The following is a 19,032-nucleotide window of genomic DNA, read 5'->3' as shown; positions in this document are numbered from 1 at the left end:
CGATCCCTCCATACCCCAACATTAACCTAGTGAATGTTCCCTGGACTGCCTGCAGTACCAGTATGCCATCCTTAGATAAGGGGAACAAAACTAGGGGGTCATAGAGTCATACAGATTAGAAAATGACCCCTTGGCCCACCATGTCAATGCTGGCCAACAAATAACAAACTACATTAATCCCATTTACATCCACTTGATCTATAGCCGCCTATGCGCTAACATTTTAAGTTCTCATCTAGAAACTTCTTAAATGTTATGAGCGTATCTGCCTCCACCACCCCCTCGGGCAGCATGGTCCATATTTCTCCAACTGTCTGGGTGAAAAAATGTCTTTTTCAGACCTCGACTAGACCACTTGTTCATCACCTTAAGTTTATGCCTTCTGGTCTTAGCCTTTCCACCATGGAGAAGAAATTCTCATGATCTACTCTGGCTATACTGGCATTATTTTGTGTACCTCAGTCAGATTACCCCGTCTTGACACCTCTGCTCTAAGGAAAATAAACCCAGCCTATCCAGTCTCTCCTCATAATTGAGATGTTTTATCCCGGGCAGCATCCTGGTGAATCTCCTCTGTGCACTCTCCATTGAAGTCATACTCTTCCAATAGTGAGGATTGTTCAAGTATTCTAGGGGTTGCTACAGACCACACCAAACCCCATCAGATATATCAAGAAGATAGCCCACTTTTACCTTCCTTAAAGGCAAATGTAAGACACTGTGCTCCAGTTGCGATTTGATTGATGACACTACTAGGCTTTAAGCAAAACACACTATCTTCTTATATTACAGTTAAATACAAATAACGAATTGGCATAACTTTAACTCTTAAAAAGACTTCATAAAGTAATATAATTATTAACTGTTCCAATATAGCAGCATCCCTTAATCACACCCTTGACATGGCAATTTAGCAAAACCATTTCAATCTCATGTGCTGTCTTCTCACACTTGGAGCAGAGAAAGAACTCAAGTTTTTAGCTACAGTAGAGAGAACTATATCCAGCAGCTTCAACTTGAGCAGAAAACAAAACGAAAACTCTGGGTCTGTGGGAGCCTGACTCGCACCTTCCTCCCCCCCCCCCCCCCCCCCCCCCCCCCCACATGCTGCTTTTGTCTAATTTAAGAAAAAACAAGGTAATTTACTCTGCTTTCCTTGGAACAGGCACCTTGACACCAGGTATACAACACCACCCTTCAAGAGAACCAGGGCAGACTAGTCCCTTTTAAAGACATACTCTATCGTCATAGTGTGGTCTGACTAATGCCTTGTGTGGATTTAGCAAGACTTCCCTATCTTTATACTTGAACCCCTTTGAAAAAAAACCACATTATATTTGCCTTCCCTATTACTCATGTGAATGCATGCTTTTTTTGATTCGTACTGGAGTTCAATGATTGAGGTTGCGGTGACTTTTTGGATTGAATGTGATGAAGATTGATCAGTTTCCTGGCTGTTCTGTGGATTATCTCCACATCTGTGGGTAATTTGTTGGAGGTGAAGTGCAATTTGTAACAAGAAAGATGGAAAAGGGGTTTGTGTGATAACGTTGTTCACAGATTATCACTCGTTTACGTGGGCAAACCCCAAATACAGGCTTGCATTGAAACTCCACTACGAATTTTCTGAATTGCAAATTGTTTGTTTGTGAAAACTTACATGTCAATTTATTTGCAAAACTCCGTGATCTCGTCAGTAATAACGCTGCAGTAAATTGCTCGGCAAGGTCAGTGAGAAAGGTGTGCTTTCCATTTGGTTGACACCTATATTACACTATGTTAATTAGAAGAGCATTATTTGTCTTTTGATTTTAAAATAAATTTAATTAACATTGTTATTTTAAACTGAAGATCTTTTGTACATTAGATGAAATTGCCTCATTTAGCAAATATTAACATTTTTGTGGGGCATGTATTTCAGTAAGGAAACTGTCATCGCTGTATGATTCTCCTTATTTTGTATCGTCCTTCGTTAAGAGGTGACCTATTTTAGTCTTGGTAAAGGGCCTAAAGTGTTTTTTTGTTGTGTCAGATTTTGGAAGCAAGATTTCTTTATTATGTATTAATGAGACTTGTACAAAACAGCAATCGTTAAGCTTTCCTTTCTTCTTGCTGGAATCTATGGATAGAAGGACAATATTAATTGTTTTCTTTAGAAATGCTTTGGAAAGTCTTCTACATTTCATTTGGTACCTTTTGTGTTTTCTTTTCAAAAGGCCACAGTATATGTTTTAAAATTGTAATTGAATAACAGCATTTGAGCTATCTTGGAAGCTATTTTCAAATGATAAGCTGTCATCTCTGAATAATTTAAAGTCTACTGTCTGACAGCTGTACTTGACACATGAGTGAATACTGTGCAGGCTTCATATTTCACAGTTGTGAGACCTCTACTGTATGGATCACTCAAATTAAACTCGAATACTATGTAAAATGGTGCCAAACTGACTATTCTGTTTGTTTTCATAGGTTCAACCATGCTCCTTGGCCCAATGTTGGATTTGGACAGTGACGTGCGACCTTCTCCAATCAGTCGCTTAACTCAAACTGGTTCAGTGAAAAGGGCCAGCAGTTTCCAGTCTTCTCGGGATGACTGTAAGCTGTGCCAAGCAGATTTATACATATCATACGTGTTCATTCAGGGATCCCATTTAAGTACCTGTGTTGTGAAAACTCTCTCTTTCCTCTGTAGATTGCTTTGTATAAACTCTATTAGTAGGGCAACTGATCTGGATTTCGAACTATGTTGAGATGTCAAATGAATTGAGAATGAACCATTATTTAGAACAGAGAACAGAACAGGCCCTTTGGCCCACGATGTTTTGCCGAACTTTTACCCTAAACCTAAGGTCTATCTAAACTCCACCGCTACCTTATCCTATCATCCATATGCCTTTCTAGTAGCCGCTTCAATGCCCCTAATGAGGTTGACTCCACCACCCTCTCCGGCAATGCATTCAACGCCCCACCACTCTCTGAGTAAAGAACCTACCTGATATCTACCTCCTTTCACTTTAAAACTATGTCCCCTCGTAAAAGCTACCTCCACCCGAGGAAAAAGTCTCTGGCTGTCTACTCTATCTATACCTCTGATCATTTTCTACACCTCTATCAAGTCACCTCTCATCCTTCGTTGTTCTAAAGGGAAAAGCCGTAGCGCGCTCAACCTTTTCCTCGTAAGACCTTCCCTCCATTCCAGGCAACATCCTGATAAATCTCCTCTGCACCTTTTCTAACGCTTCCACATCTTTCCTGTAATGAGGTGACCAGAGCTGGACACAATACTCCAGATGTGGCCAAACCAGGCTTTTGAACCAGCTGGAGCATAACTTCACAGCTCTTGAACTCAATCCCTCTATTAATGAAAGCCAACACACCATACGCCTTCTTAACAACTCTATCCACCTGGGTGGCAGCTCTCAGGGAACTGTGAACATGAACCCCAAGATCCCTCTGCTCCTCCACACTGCCAGGAATCTTTCCGTTAACCCTGTATTCTGCTTTCAAGTTTGTCCTTCCAAAATGAATCACCTCACAATTTTCAGGGTTAAACTCCATCTGCCACCTCTCAGCGCAGCTCTGCATTCTATCAATGTCCCTTTGTAACCTAGAACAGCCCTCCGCACTGTCCACAACGCGACCCACCTTCGTATCGTCCGTGAACTTCCTAATCCATCCTTCCACTCCTTCATCCAAATCATTTACAAAAATCACAAATAGAAGAGGACCCAGAACAGATCCTTGTGGTACACGACTCGTAGCTGAGCACCATGTTGAATATTTTCCGTCCACTACCACCCTTTGGCTTCTAAGGGTCAGCCATTTCTGAATCCAATCTGTCACATTTCCCCCTATCCCATGCCTCCTTACCTTCTGCATGAGCCTACCATGGGGAACCTTATCAAACGCCTTACTTAAATCCATGTATACCACATCCACTGCTCTACCTTCATCCACGTGTTTGGTCACCTCTTCAAGGAATTCAGTAAGGTTTGTGAGGCATGATCTACCCCTCACAAATCCATGCAGACTATCACGAATCAAACTGTGCCTTTCCAAGTGATCATAAATCCTGTCATTCAGAGCCCTTTCCAATAATTTGCCCACCACTGACGTAAGACTAACTGGCCTGTAATTTCCGGGGTTATCCCTATTCCCTTTTTTGAACAAGGGAATGACGTTTGCCTCTTTCCAATCTTCCGGCACTATACCCATGGACAGTGAGGACGAAAAGATCATTGCCAAAGGCCCTGCGATCTTGTCCCTCACTTCCCATAGAATCCTTGGATAAATCCCATCAGGCCCAGGGGACTTATCTATCTTCAACTTTCTCAGAATTCCTAGCACATCTTCTTTACTAACATCAACCTCCTCCTAGCCTACCTGCCTGTTTCACAACACCCTCCTCTACAACTAGGTCCCTCTCAGTTGTGAATACTGAAGAAAAGTATTCGTTAAGGACCTCTCCTATCTCTTTAGGCTCTGTGCACAAATTCCCTTTACGATCCTTGATCGGCCCTACCCTTTCTCTGGTCATTCTCTTGTTCTGCACATGTGTAAAAAGCCTTGGAGTTTTCCTTGATCCTATCCGCCAAGGTTTTCTCATGACCCCTTGTAGCTCTCCTAAGCCCTTTCTTCAGCTCCTTCCTGGCTATCTTGTATCCCTCTCGAGCCTTTTCCGTTCCTCTTTTCCTAAACCTTACATAAGCCTCCTCCTTCCTCTTAACCAGTCGTTCGACCTCTCTCGAGAACCATGGCTCCCTCACTCGACCGCATCTTCCCTGCCTGCTAGGGACAAACCTATCGAGTACACGCAGTATGCATTCCTTAAACAATCTCCACATTTCTGTGGTGCTCTTCCCTGACAGCATCTGTTCCCAATTTGTTACCCAGTTCTTGCCTAACTGAATTGTAATTACCCTTTCCCCAACTATAAAATTTACCCTGCCGTATGTACCTATCCTTATCCATGACTATCGTGAAAGAGACAGAGTTATGATCGCTACCGCCAAAATGCTCTCCTACCAACAGGTCTAACACTTGGCCCGGTTCATTGCCAAGCACCAAATCCAAAGTGGCCTCTCCTCGTGTTGGTCTATCTACATACTGTGTCAGGAATCCTTCCTGAACGCACTGGACAAAACCTGCTCCATCCAAACTATTACAACTAAAATGTTTCCAATCAATATTTGGAAAGTTGAAGTCACCCATGACTACAACCCTGTGACTTCTGCACCTTTCCAGTATCTGTCTCCCAATCCGCTCCTCTACTTCTCTGCAACTATTAGGGGGTCTGTTTAAAAAATAAAAAAAAACCCCAACAAAGTGACTGCTCCTAACCTCAACCCAAACTGACTCTGTAGACGTATCATGCTCGAACTGCCTTTCAGTAGCTGCTGTACTCGCCCTGACTAGCAATGCCACTCTCCCACCTTTTTTTCCACCCTCCCTATTTCTTTTAAAGCATCTAAATCCTGGAACTTCCAACAACCATTCCTGTCCCTGAGTTACCCAAGTTTCTGTAATGGCCACAACATCGTAGTTCCAAGTACCGACCCATGCTCTAAGTTCATCCGCTTTATTTCTGATACTTCTAGCATTGAAATATACAAACCTCCAACCATCTTGGTGTCCGCAATTACGCTCCATCGACTGCATTTCTTTATAAACCACCTCACTCCCTGTTGTGTCTGTTGGAATGCCGAATACCTCATCCTCTGAATTATAAATCTGGTTCCCCACCCCCTGCGAAACTAGTTTAAACCATCCCGTACAGCTCTAGCAAACCTCCCTCCCAGGATATTTGTGCCGTTCCGGTTCAGGTGCAACCCGTCCTTACTGTACAGGTCCCATCTTCCCCAGAATGTGCTCCAGTTATCCACATAATGGAAGCCCTCCCTCCTACACCAGCCCTGTAGCCACATGTTTAGCTTCACTCTCTCCCTATTTCTTACTTCGTTATCACGTGGCACTGGTAGTAATCCAGAGATAACTACCCTGTTTGTCCTGGACTTCAGCGTCCAACCTAACTCCCTGTTTATTAGATAATATTTGTTCTTTTTCCTAACTTAAGGCAGTGGAAAAATGTCTTCACTGTTATTTCTATAACAGGATTTTTTTCAATATTACAATTTGTAGGGTGAGCCCTTTGCAAATGTGTGATGGTCATGACCACTTTTGCAACAGCCTTTTGGTTCTGCCTCTGTTCTCTTTTTCTGTCATTTCTACATGTCTCTTCCTTTAGGACCATGCCACAAATAAAAAGGTTATTTGGGCAACAGTAAAGTGTCTGGTAGATTTGAAAACTAATTGCCCAGAAAATGAATTCAATATTGCAAATAACTGTTCTGAACTTTAATTAACTATAATAGTTATGAAAAAAATACAAAGTTGTTGTGAAATTTATTTCAGTCCTTTAGAACAATTTTAGTGAATTATTTTTTGGGAATCTACTTGTTTTAGACCTGATAAAAAAGGACCATGCAACTGTTAGTTGTGATATCTTCTTCCTGATCTTCATGCCGTCTAAAATACCTGCTGTGCATTAGGAAAAGCCTCCATTCTACATAAAATTTTTTGACACACTGAATATTATTTTTTTAAAAAGTCTTACCCCCATTAAAATGTGCAAAGAACTTGTTTGATAACAAAATAGCATGTTCAAGCTCCAGTCTCTGAAGACACAGTTTGGTTCATTTTAAACCCCCCAAACTTTATTGATTTCAACCTGGTTGCAGTACAGAAGCAAAAAGGGGAAGCAGGTTCTCCCAAGAGAGGAAACAAAATTAGTTTGGAGTCTCCACATATCACTTGTATGTATCGCCTGGCATCCAGCATAAGAGAATTTAAAGTGGCCAGAAACATGCTATGCTAGCATTAGAGACATATGGAAATAATGCAAAGTTGCTACATTCAGGTGAAGTGAAAAGTGTTTTCCAATTTTGAAGCCAAGTGACATTTTTCTAATTACTGTTCAATCTGATGTGCTACAAGTGATAAATATGATAATTTCTAACCTAATAATGCAATCTGTCTCGGATCATTGAATATCCAGTCAAATATTTAGCACTTCAATGAGGAAAGCACTTACCATTGTTTAAATTCTTCATTTAAAAATCATTGAGTTGTAAAGTAAGACGCTAATAAGGCCCGAATTCAAATATCCTGTCAAACTTTACTACAGTTACTGGTTTGCTTGACGTAAACTCACTCTTTGTTGAAGTTGTGAATTTGAACAGTAATTAAGCAAATTTTGTATAACAATGTAGAAATCATGTGTACCAAAAGCATGTATACCAATTTATAATTTCTGCAATACAGGATGCATGACAAGAGTAACATTGATTTTCACAATGAAAATTGTTTCCATCAAAAAGGGATATTTTATCCTTTTTTTTGAATCCAACTGCATAATTGAAGTAGAATAAGGGGATGTGCCTGGGTTAGAATACCACTGATTAGATTAACCTGCCTTCCTGACTGAGCAGGGTAATTGAGATTTTCAATTTTATTTCTAATGAATATGTTATGAGGGAATAAATATTATGAAGTGTCAACCGTGTATTCTGGACATAATCTAATGACAGGAAGGAAGATTATTGGTTTAACGTTGTGTCTTTAAAAAGTAGTTATTGTTAAACTACATGTATGCAAATAAGCAATTTATAAATTCAAGTTTTTTTTCTTGTAGCTTGGCGTTTTAAAGCCCCTCAGCCTGTCACCTTTGTTGACAATCTGACAGAAATTGTTATAAGCCAACTGCCAAATTTCTGGAAACTTTGGATATCCTATGTGAATGGCAGCCTTTTCAGTGAGGTACATCTATATTGTTTGACCTTGATTAATTTAAAACCTTTATGCATTGGATAACATGATTAACATTGCCTGAACAGATGCTCTGAAAGACTTTTTTAAGAAAATAATTGTGAAAAAATTATGCTCCATATTTGAAGGGACACACTTTTGGAGTCAGGACTCCAAATAGCTGGTATTGAAGTTATGCATTCTCTTAATGATTTCATTAGCCATGGCAGAGTGTAGCAGAACCATACAGACCAGCAGGTCCAGATTTGAATGCCAATCAGAACTGAGGGAGCTAAGTCAGCCAGGCACTAAAATTGGCAGCAGTGTCCCAATGTTCAGCAGAAAATAAGCCAGCCTTCCTGCATTTTTAAGGTGAAGTGAGCATCTTCTCTGGCAAATTAAAGCTCATTTTATGTTTTGTTTGTAGTAACAAACGGGCTGAATTGTGAAAAGAAAACGTTGGATGATTTGGTGCTCTTTGCAACTCGAAACCCAGTGCATTAGAACAGTTCTGGGACATCCGATATTTCTTTTGGATAGAGTCACATTGGTATTCTGTGGTGATGGCTTTGCATTAATTTAAAAACGAATACTGTTACTGCTTGCATTAAGATAAAAATTGCCTATGTCGTGCTGTACCATAGTTTAGTGCTGAGTGTTACTTGCACCCATTTATCTCTGTGTTCATATATATGTTTCTGCATCAGATGAGGAGCCATTCACAAAGGAAGATGGACAGTGTTTAAGCACTAAGAATACATGTAGATGGCTGGCAGTAGATATGGCTCCCTAAGTCCCTCATCTCATCTCTGTTATGAAATTTTTTTGTATAAATGGGGTATAATGTTAAAAGCTCTAGTCCTTAGGCTGAATTTTAGTAAAATAAAATAAAGTATTGTAGATACTGGAAATCTGAAACAAACTCAGCAGATCTGACAACATCTGTGGAGAGAGAAACAGAATTACCGTTTTTGGTCTGATATGACTCCTTCAGAATCCTGAAGAAGAGACATATTGGATTTGAAACATTAACTCTGTTTCTGGTTCTGTTCATGTGTTTGGCAGCCTTCCCTGCGCAGCTAGAGAGCCGAGTTGTGCTGACTCTGAATTCCTGACTTGGTGAAATCACTATTATTTGGTCAGTAAATTGATTTCATTGGTCTTTTCCATATCCCATGGTAGGATGTGATAATCAGGCATTCTTTTTGTTACCTTTTATGAGGTCTCCCACTGTTTGCTGAGGGAAATTTTGAAGACAGAAAACGTTGGAACTACCTAGTAGGTCAGGCAACATCTGTCAAGAGAGAACGAAAGTTAACATTTGAGAGCCACTATCTTACAGCAAAACTGGAAAAAGCTGGAACTTGAACTGATGTACAGAAGTGGGGAAAGAACAGCGGGATGGAAAGAACAGCAGGATGGATCAGTAAGAGGGTAGACAGTGGAGAAATGGTGCAATCCCAAAGGAAAGGGTAATGGGACAATTTAGGGGGAGGGGGAAGAAAGCAAAGTGGGGATCTAGAGGAAATGTAAATGAGAATGGCAGAGTTGTTAATAACAGCTGCTGTCTGAAATATGCAGTGGTTATAATCTGAAGATGTTAAAAGCCAGTCTAAGCTCAAAGGCTTGTGCTTCTCTGTAGTAAACTGTATGCCCTGCTCATAATGTGATCACTTCTGCTTTAGGACTACAAAATGCCACTTTGCAGGACGACCATTCAACCTGTATATGTGATCCTGCATTTTTGATTGCTCGTTATGTCCGTTCTCTGCCCTACTCCCACTCTGATCTCTCTCTCGTTGGTCTCCTGTGATGTTCCAATGACACTCGAGGAACAGTGCCTCATCTTTCGATTGGACTCTTTCTTTTTTTTTCCAGCCCTTCAAAATCAGCATTGAGTTCAACAGTCTCTGACCATTTTTATTCTGACGGCAACTGTTGATAATTATCCTGCAGTGCCTGATTACAGCTCTAGACCACCTTTGTTTCTTTAGTTGTCCCATTACCATATTCTTTTGCCGGTCACTATCATCTATCTTGTTATTTTGACTCATTTTCTGCCTGATTACGAGGCATTCATTTTGGGTCATTCATCCTCTTCCTTCTTTCTCTGCCTCTGTGCATCATTCAAAACGTGTCATGCCAATTATTGTTTTCCAGTTCAGATGAAAAGATAATCTACTTTAAACATAAGTATTTTTTCTCTTGTGCTAAAAGATGCTTGACCTTCTAATTATTTCCAGCACTTTTTTTTTTAAACCACTTATTTTTTGCTTGCGCAAAGCAGCCAATTTGGCTCTCATTGAAACCACCAGTTTTCTGCGCTGTACAGCAATTTACATCAATTTTTACCAATTTCGTACAGGCAGCACGATGGCTCGGTGGTTAGCACTGCTGCCTCAGCGCCAGGAACCCCAGGGTTCGGTTTCACCCTCAGGCGGCTGTGTGGAGTTTCCACGCTCTCTCTGTGTCTGCATGGATTTCCTCTGGGTGCTCCAGTTTCCTCCCACAGTCCAAAGATGTGCAGGTTAAGTGGATTGGCCATGCTAAATTCCCCATAGTGTCCAGGAATGTGTAGGTTAAGTGGATTAGCCATGGGAAATGTGTGATTGTGGGGTTAGGGTCAGGAGGAGGGTCTGGGTAGGATGCTCTTCAGAGGATTGGTGTGGACTCAATGGGCTGAATAGCCTGCTTCCACACTGTTAGGGATTCTATGATTCTTGATACTATGATTCTTAATGAATAAATTGCTGAAAAATAATACACATTTTGTTGAATCATTTGCTGGTTCATTTTAGAACAATGCCCTGACCAGTCTATCAACGTTAAATTTTAGAACAGACACGAAGTCTGGTTAACTGCCAATCAGCCTTAATGGGCGCATTGTCCATGGCAACATCTCTATCAGTTGCCAACCAATTAGCCATCTCCTCGTGCAGTATAAATGTTGGTTTTCCCTTGAATTGGTATTCTTGTAATTTGTCCTTATTAGTGCAAGATGAGAATTTTTGACAAAATTCAGCATTATGCAAGTTCTGTACTGCCATACAACTAAATAAATAAAAATATAGAGCTAATACCAGAATACGATACAGAACTCTTTACCCTATGAGACGCATTGGATATTGCATTAGCAGCGAAATCATGAGTAAATTGCACAGAGCTTCTTGCATTGACACATCTTAGATTGTGTGTTTCTAACACCAGGAAATTCTTAGATTCGTTTCTATTGCACAGAAAAAGCTGTTCGGCCCATTGAGTCTGCACCAGTCAAAAACAACCACCTAACCTCTTCCTGAAACTTAGGTTTAGAAGCTGCTGTTGGAGCAATGACAAACAAAAAAAGGAAAAAAAAAAGTTAAATAGTTTGATTGAACCTTTTGAGCCGAGAGATGCTGAAGTGAGGTGAAATGAGATGAGGAAGCATCATAATGTGGTTTGAGATCCCATGTAGTTAAAAACATTGCTGATGACAATGTGATAAACTGATGCAATAACATAGTACCTTCACTATTTTATTAAATTGCTCCATTTGTACTTAATTTATAACTAGGCCTGCACAGCTCTACAATACATATTAAGTTGGTGCAGCAAGACATGGTATATTGTACCATTTGTCCCTGCTACGTTGCTGCAGCATGTGATTAGATAGGGAAAACACCCTAAACGTTAAGCGATAGTAAGAACTGCTGATACTGGAGTCAAAGATAACAGTGTGGAGCTGGAGGAACACCATAGGCCAGGCAGCATCAGAGGAGCAGGAATTTTTTTCTGAAGAAGGGTCCCGACCCAAACGCCAACTTTCCTGCTTCTCTGCTACCTGGCCTGCTGTTCCTCCAGCTCCACACTGTTAACCCTAAACATTAAGGTTGGTCATTTGTATGATTTTTCTTTTGGTCTTGAGCTTTAATTTCACTGACTGGCTTAGAACATTAATGTTGAAGAAGCAGTTGTAGTTTTATGTAAGGAATTTCAAACTTATGAAGAGTCCTTTTTGCATTTCATGAGCATCACCTGAAAAAACAAAGAGAGCCGAAATGTTCCGAGCTCTGCTCGTATGCAAAAAAAAACCAAGAGGAAGGTGGCAGCCAGAAAATCTTGGAAGCCAAATGTTTGGGGAAATGTAAACTTTTTTTAAAAACTTCTTGGATGATGTTCAATAATTTCTTTTAGATGGACAAGGAACAGAAAAAATACATGTGCCAACACCATCATTCATTTTTTTAAGAAATCTATTTTACAATCAAAAATGCAAGCTTTCTTGATTAACTGTTCTCTTGACTGTCTCTTTGTCTTTCTCTTCAGTTGATGATATGTCAGCTACCACCTCCCCAATGGCTGTTTTTAAACCAAATCAATTTCATGCTACATAATTTTAAGTTATACTTTAAACTGGACACAAGAATTTATATCCATGTTTTGCTGGAATTCAAAACTTCAACTTGTCTGGAAGGACTATCACTTCATTGTACAATTTCTAGATCTAGAACTAATATTTTCTTTTACATTTTTATATTTCCCTTGGCTTTGCCTTCCAGGATTTGCTGGCTGCCACAGTGTGAAGAAAGCACTGACCACGAAAATCCTGCAAGCAATTAAAGTTTATGTTTAGTGATGTTTTTATAATTAAGCTGGCAGCAAAAGGTGTGTGTGTTGGTCATTCACATATGAGGGCATTGCCAGCACTTTATTATTGGTTGAGTCATTTATCAGTGTTATCTCTTTTTCAAGAGCAAACTGACTGTCTCGTGGGGGAGGGAAACTAAGGGGGTCTGTTTGGGGTCTCAATCATACCATGATGCACAAAGCAGTTAGAAGCCAAGTCACTCCTCTGTGGCAGATTCCATGGTCCAAGATTTGAACCAGATCAATTAGCAGTACTGTGAGGAGGCTGGCTTAAGAGTGGATCCTGGCACTGGGACCTGGCATCCTGCTCACCGAGCTTCAGAAACACTGCAAGCCAATGCTTAACAGACGGTGGTCCATAGATGGACATGCAACACAGAGTGCTCTGTGCTGGTCAGCTAAGCAGTTTTAGCTGGTTAAGCCTTCTCTGTGTACTTGTGGCTATGAAAGCCTTGATTCCATCAGCATCAGTTTTTAGGACTTAGGTGTCTTAATAGTGTGGAGGAAGTACGCACTTTATCACTGCAAACAAAGAGCCTACATATGTATTTTTAAATGTGATGATGGATTTCTTTGTCAGATGATTAGCTGGTGGCTTTGAATGTTGTAGAATGCTGTGGTATACCTATTTCCTACTTTTGTAAAAGTAAGTTAAAGTTTCCAAGCTGTACCTTTAATCGGTGATAGCCTGTCGCTATCATGAAGAAATGTATGATTATATTTTTAACTGTTCTGAATAACACGACTTAAAAGACTGATCTTGACTAAGAATTGGCCTGAGTTGTGGATGGGGACAAGCATATTAGCGTAATGTTCACTGTTCTCCTGACTCTCTGATAAAAAGGGCACACCGTGATAATACTTTGGGGACAGCCTTAAAAAGGTAAGTTTCACCTCAGCCTTAAGAACTGCAAACCGATTTTACGGTCAACTGCTGAGGAGTCCTGGCAGTGGTGGATCTCAGTAATGGACATTACTGTGTCCACGAGCTTCCTGGATACCAGATCAAGGTAAGCCTAGGCTTTTTAGGCAGAGAATGATTGGGACTTAAGTATGGAGGTGAGAATAGGAGATGGTTTTGGAAGCTGGAGTGGAGCAGGTTATGATGAGTGAGTGACAAAAATGAGGGAGACAGGCAAGAGATCTATTAAGAGGGGGTGGGAAGGCCGTGAGCTAATGAGTTGTTCTAGGTTGTGTGCCCCACAGTTATGGGTGGGCCACAAAGTTTTACCTCTGCTCCTCAATTTTGTTCCTGAGATCAAGATAAACCAAACTCTTAGATCTGGATCTATCCATTCTGTTAAATTCCTCCTTCAAAAAATACATTTCTTAATTCTAAAATGTTTTATCCTCAGAACTGCAGAAACAAAATTCTGCAATGTAAGCTCTGATCAGTGTTTTCTTTTGCTTTTTGGTGCCTTTTGTATTGCTACCTAGCTGAGATAACTGTTGGTAGAACTGTTGAAAATGCTAATAGATGACCAGTAGGTGTCAGTATGTGTTCAGTGAATATATAACATTTATGAGTTTATGGCACTGTTTTAGAAAACTCTTTAATGTATTTCAATTCTGCTCTACTACAGTAGAAGTGGTATGAAATATTCTGAAAATAGCTTTTGTTTCTATGGAGTAGCCTTTTTCCTTATTGGTACGTTTATTTTAGCACTATGGCCTGTGCTTAATCTTTATTTTGTGATTAAAGACAGGTGAAAAATCAGGTTCAGTTGAGAAATTTAAGAAAAATGCAAGATCACGACAAAATGACTTCAAGGTACAAAAAAGTTACATTTGATTTGTTTTATTGTTTTATTCATTTTCTGACAGTAAACTGTTTCATTTTGTTAAAACAAGAGAGGAAAAACCCTTGTGTACTAGCAGAAGTGATACTTTGAATTTTGTTTTGGTAGAAAATGATTCAAGAGATCATAAATTCACTTGTGAAACTTATTCGAGGAGCTCTTCTTCCATCCAGCCTATCTGACATTGAGCTCAGGCAACATGGAGGATGGGAATCAAAAATGGAACTTTCAGGCCAGTGGTTAACCCACATTATTCATACTATGAGGTAAGCAATGGCTTTAAGTGATGTTGCTATCTGATGGTGAAATTATGCATGTACGTTGCTCCAATTTGAAACATGAGCATCTGAAAACTTAAATTTTGACAAACTCTACGTTATTGAAGAAGCAAAGGTATTTGTTTATGTGTAGCCATGACATTCCTATTCTATACTGCATGTTAAGTTTCTAAAGTACTGCACTATTCAGTTAACTTTCTGAATCTGTTGTGGCTGTGGCTTGAAAGATCATGTCGAAAGTTTCACAGCACAGAACTACAACTGTCCAGTTTCAAATTATCCAGTCGAAAGCTGATTTTTGTGCGAGTGTGGTTCCCTTTATTTTCTCACCGGTCCCTCTGATCTCTATCGAGTCAATACCTGTATCTAATTGTCAGCAGGTAGTCTGTTCCTGGGTCTCCAGGAGGCATGCTCAACTCAGCTGCTGAGAAATGTGTGCAGGGCTTTGTATTGACAGTGCTAGGACATTGCACATAATGGCATGAAGCTGAGATTAACAGATAGTGGCATGGCAGATTGAGCATGTATATTTCTGAAAGAATTCACTTACTCACTAGTGCTCTGACATCATTTAAAAAAAAAAAGAAATATTAGGAGCATAACAGTTTCATCATCATGGAAACTCTTGTCAATTAAATTTTCATTTTTTTTGAAAAGAAATAGTTTCTGATTGCCTCTTTCTTTCTTCCATTTAGTTTATTAATTTAATAGCCATTAATTTATGTATAACACAATCCAGAGATTTTGTATGGAGTTTATTTAATCAGGGAAAATCTTTAATATTATTTGAGGATCTTGTACACTACAAACTATCTTGTGAGGAAGGCAATAGTTTCCACTTCAAATTTTAATTTTTTTTAATGTGTGAAAACTAGAAACGCTAGTTGTTATAAGTGAAATGTGTGTGCCTACTTTGAACTATCATACTGTTTTGAAAAATGTCTATTAGTTAAAACAACCAAATATTTAATTGACCATTTATCAAGTATGTTTATTTACTGTGTAAAATTAGCATCAAATGAAATCAACTCCAGTCTTCTGTTTTTTTAAAAGTGTATCTGTTTTCCTTGTGGCACTGATCGTATTAAAATGGCAGCTTTGGATAATCAGGAACTGAATCATGCTGAAACAATAACTGACCATTATTTTCAATTTGTTACCAATTACCTATGCTTAACTGCGCAGATGAAGATGCTCGTTTGAGTTTTCAAGTGCAAACTTTCCATTCCATTGTACTAGAGTGTAATCACACAAGCATTTGTAATTTTTCCTTTGGCATTAGTAAACGATACACCCTTCTGTTGAATGAGTGAGATTTTTTTGCAATCATATTTGACTGTCTTCCCAATATTGTTTATGGCCCTCACTTATTTTAAAATCTGTGGGTTCCACTTTCCGTGATTCATTCTGGATTCCTTGGAGGTTGACAATATTATTTTGTACCTTAGTTTAGCTATATTGAAAATTGTACTGAACGTGCCTTCATAATTTTGCTGTCAGTTTATTGTTGAATTGAAGATCTTGTTCTATTCCTAACTTATTTATTTTTGGTTGAATTACAGAATTAACTATGAGTCTTTGACAGCACTGGAAATACCAAATGATCTCCTGCAAGCAATCCAGGAGCTAATTTTAGATTTACGAGTGCATTGTTTGATCATTACATTGCAGCAGACAGCCGATGGTAAGAATAAAGGGCATACCCTTTAATTTCTCCCATCCCGTTCTTATTCCTACTCCTGACCTTGAGCAAATCCTGACCTGTGTCAGGCTATTGTAAGGGCAAATTCTGAGCAAACTCAGCCTCTGTAAACACTGGAATTTTCTCTTTGGCTCCCATCCGCTGCTGTAATTTTGCGAGCATTGTACCAGCAATTCTTCTACAACATGGATTTCAACATATTTGCAGCAAATTATGGTACTGGATTTGGCAGCGCCTGCTAGGCAATCCAAGGGCCGAGTGTGGTAGGAAAGAAGTGAAAGGTGTAGAGTAGAAAATTTTAAATACTTCAATGCTAAATATATAAGTTAATGCAAATTGAAACAGAAGAATCACATTCAAAGCTCTGGATGCAAACCACATGAATAATCTAATTAATTCTTTGGTTATATGTTTAAAGAATAATACAGCATATTGATTGGTTTCAGTCAATAGGTGTATTTGCAAATAACGTGTTTGGTAAATATGCTTTACTACCAGAAATTAAAATTGCAAACGTGGTCTATTTGTGACGTTTTACTGCCTAATGTTTGAAACTATTTTGGGACAGTTTTTTTTTTTTTGTAATTAACCTAACCCATTTTGGCCATTTGCGTTAAAGGATGAACATTAGCTACCAGAAGCATTTGCCTACATATCTGTGGTTTTCTTTATTTGAACATTTAAATTTTTTCAAAAAACAACAGGTACAGAAGTATTATTCACATAGTTCACCATGACATATATTGAATCATGGAAGCCTTATTGTTGAGGCTTTTAAAGTACTATCTGAATTCCTGTTTGCCATTTTAGTTAATCGTACCATTACAATCTCCACAGGAACGATAGCATTTAAAATGAAATTCCAATTAATAGCTGAAAGAATGACCTCCCAAAATCTTGTTTTAAAATTTTTACGGTAACAAATGACTAAACACACTATTTTCTTTTTGTAGATAACTTCTATTTTAATGCAGAAAAGAGATTCTTCATTTAACTTCTAACATGACCAAAAGTCTCCCAAAAGTGTACATTGCTTTGTGTCTTAGATGGACACTACATCATTCTCCAGGAATTTGTTGAAAATTAATCTGAGCCACAAAGGCGGGCTGGCTTGTTACTTTCCCCTCGAGGTAACTTCTGGATAGGAACTGCCATCCAGAACTGCCTTTCACAATTGGATCCAACTCCTGGTGTGGCTCAGACCTGGTATACACATCAGAATGTGGTACACAGGCGGGAAATGGAAAGACTGGAGAACCTCAGCAGATCTGTAGTTCGAGAAACAAGAGTTAATGTTTTGAGCCCTTTATGACCCCTGCTGTGGATGACACCAAATTTGGTATAGGAGACAGTGAGGAAAGTTGTCGAAGATTACAAAGGGATCTTGATCCATTGGGCCAGTGGGTGAAGGAGTGGCAGATGGAGTTTAATTTAGACCTATTATCTCTTCAACATAGTTTGCTCTGGAGATACAATGAGGAAGTATTCTGGAAGCCTTTCAGGAAGATTATCTGTTTTGGTTTTTCAGCTCTGACACGAGATCTTCAGGAGGGTTTCTCATAAAGGTGCCAAGGCTGATCTGGTGTTCCTGTCTCTTCTCAGGCTATACCCTAACTGATCTCCATAAAAAATATCAAATATCCACACAACTGACATCCATAAATTCAGCCACGTGACTTCCAGTAAATAGATTCAAGCAGTTAGCTTACCTCACTTGATTACAAGTGAAGTTTTTTTTTAATTGAAGTGATCTGCAGTGTCCTGTCTGTGGCCTTTTTAGAAAAAACTAAGTCTCTGTATCTTCTCAGTACATCAAATGAAGTAACTTCACAATGCTTTAAACATGAATGCTCCAAGAATGTTAATAATGGAAACACCTTCATAGTAATATAATCAAAAAGTTTTTGACAGGAAATAAAATAGTTACAGTTGTCTCACTTGTAGAATAAGATGAAATGGAAATGTTTTCTCTAAAGTTGGTGTATATGCAGTTTTGATCTTATTACAATGGTATTGTTTATACAAGATTTGAAAATAGGTTGGATGGCTGGTTTGTGATGCAGAGTGATGCCAATAGTGTGAGTTCAATTCCCATACTGGCTGAGGTTACCATGAAGGAGTCTCCTTCTGAATCTCTCCCCTTGTCTGAAGCAAAGTGAGCCACTGATTAAGTCGGCAGCAGTTGTCTCTTCCTAATGAGAGAGCAGCCCTATGGTCCAGTAGGACTATGGTGATTTTACATTTATTTACCTTCTCTAGATATTTACCTTAAAGATGGTATGTTTTGCTAAGGAAATGTAAAACTTTGTTGCGCCAGTTACATTGAAAGCTATAATTTGTGAAATTGCAGTACAGATTAATCTAGATCTCAAATAGACATTTATCTTTCAAACTTAAACAAACCTTTATTTTCATAATATGTGTAGATGTAAAGAGGCTTGCAGAAAAAGAAGACTGGATTGTTGACAATGAAGGAACTACCTCTTTGGTTAGTAGTAATGATGGTCTGATTATTTTAAAACCTCTTCTTGTGAGATTAAAATGGTGTTAATTATTGATTAAAAATAAAACATGTGTATAGTATTCAAAGGAATGGCCTGAGAGAATGACCTAGATTCCATTGACAGTAATCCTCTTTAATGTTATCCATTACACTGTGATTTATTCAGCTAGAATCTAGAGTCCGATCTGTCACAGTTGCTTCCATTAGGGGAAGCTGGGAAGAAGTCTCCATAGTGTAGGAGATAACAAGGTGTAGAGCTGGATGAACACAGCAGGCCAAGCAGCATCAGAGGAGCAGGAAAGCTGACGTTTCGGGTCTGGA

General features: G+C 39.1%; 1 protein-coding gene across 1 annotated transcript in view; it reads left to right on the top strand.

Annotated features, from left to right (window-relative positions):
* exoc2 (exocyst complex component 2) overlaps nt 1-19,032 on the top strand; it is a 279,000-nt gene that overhangs the window by 162,065 nt on the left and 97,903 nt on the right. Inside the window, exons 12-17 of the mRNA XM_048609069.1 lie at nt 2,470-2,595; nt 7,691-7,815; nt 14,132-14,200; nt 14,337-14,494; nt 16,069-16,190; nt 18,635-18,696. Of these exons, the coding sequence (XP_048465026.1) occupies nt 2,470-2,595; nt 7,691-7,815; nt 14,132-14,200; nt 14,337-14,494; nt 16,069-16,190; nt 18,635-18,696 (662 nt within the window). The remainder of the gene's footprint in view (nt 1-2,469; nt 2,596-7,690; nt 7,816-14,131; nt 14,201-14,336; nt 14,495-16,068; nt 16,191-18,634; nt 18,697-19,032) is intronic.

Source organism: Rhincodon typus, chromosome 2 (assembly GCF_021869965.1).
Source record: "Rhincodon typus isolate 14 chromosome 2, sRhiTyp1.1, whole genome shotgun sequence".
Taxonomy (NCBI): Eukaryota; Metazoa; Chordata; class Chondrichthyes; order Orectolobiformes; family Rhincodontidae; genus Rhincodon; species Rhincodon typus.
Note: the sequence above shows the minus strand (reverse complement) of the source record. Positions and strands in the feature narration are given on the sequence as shown.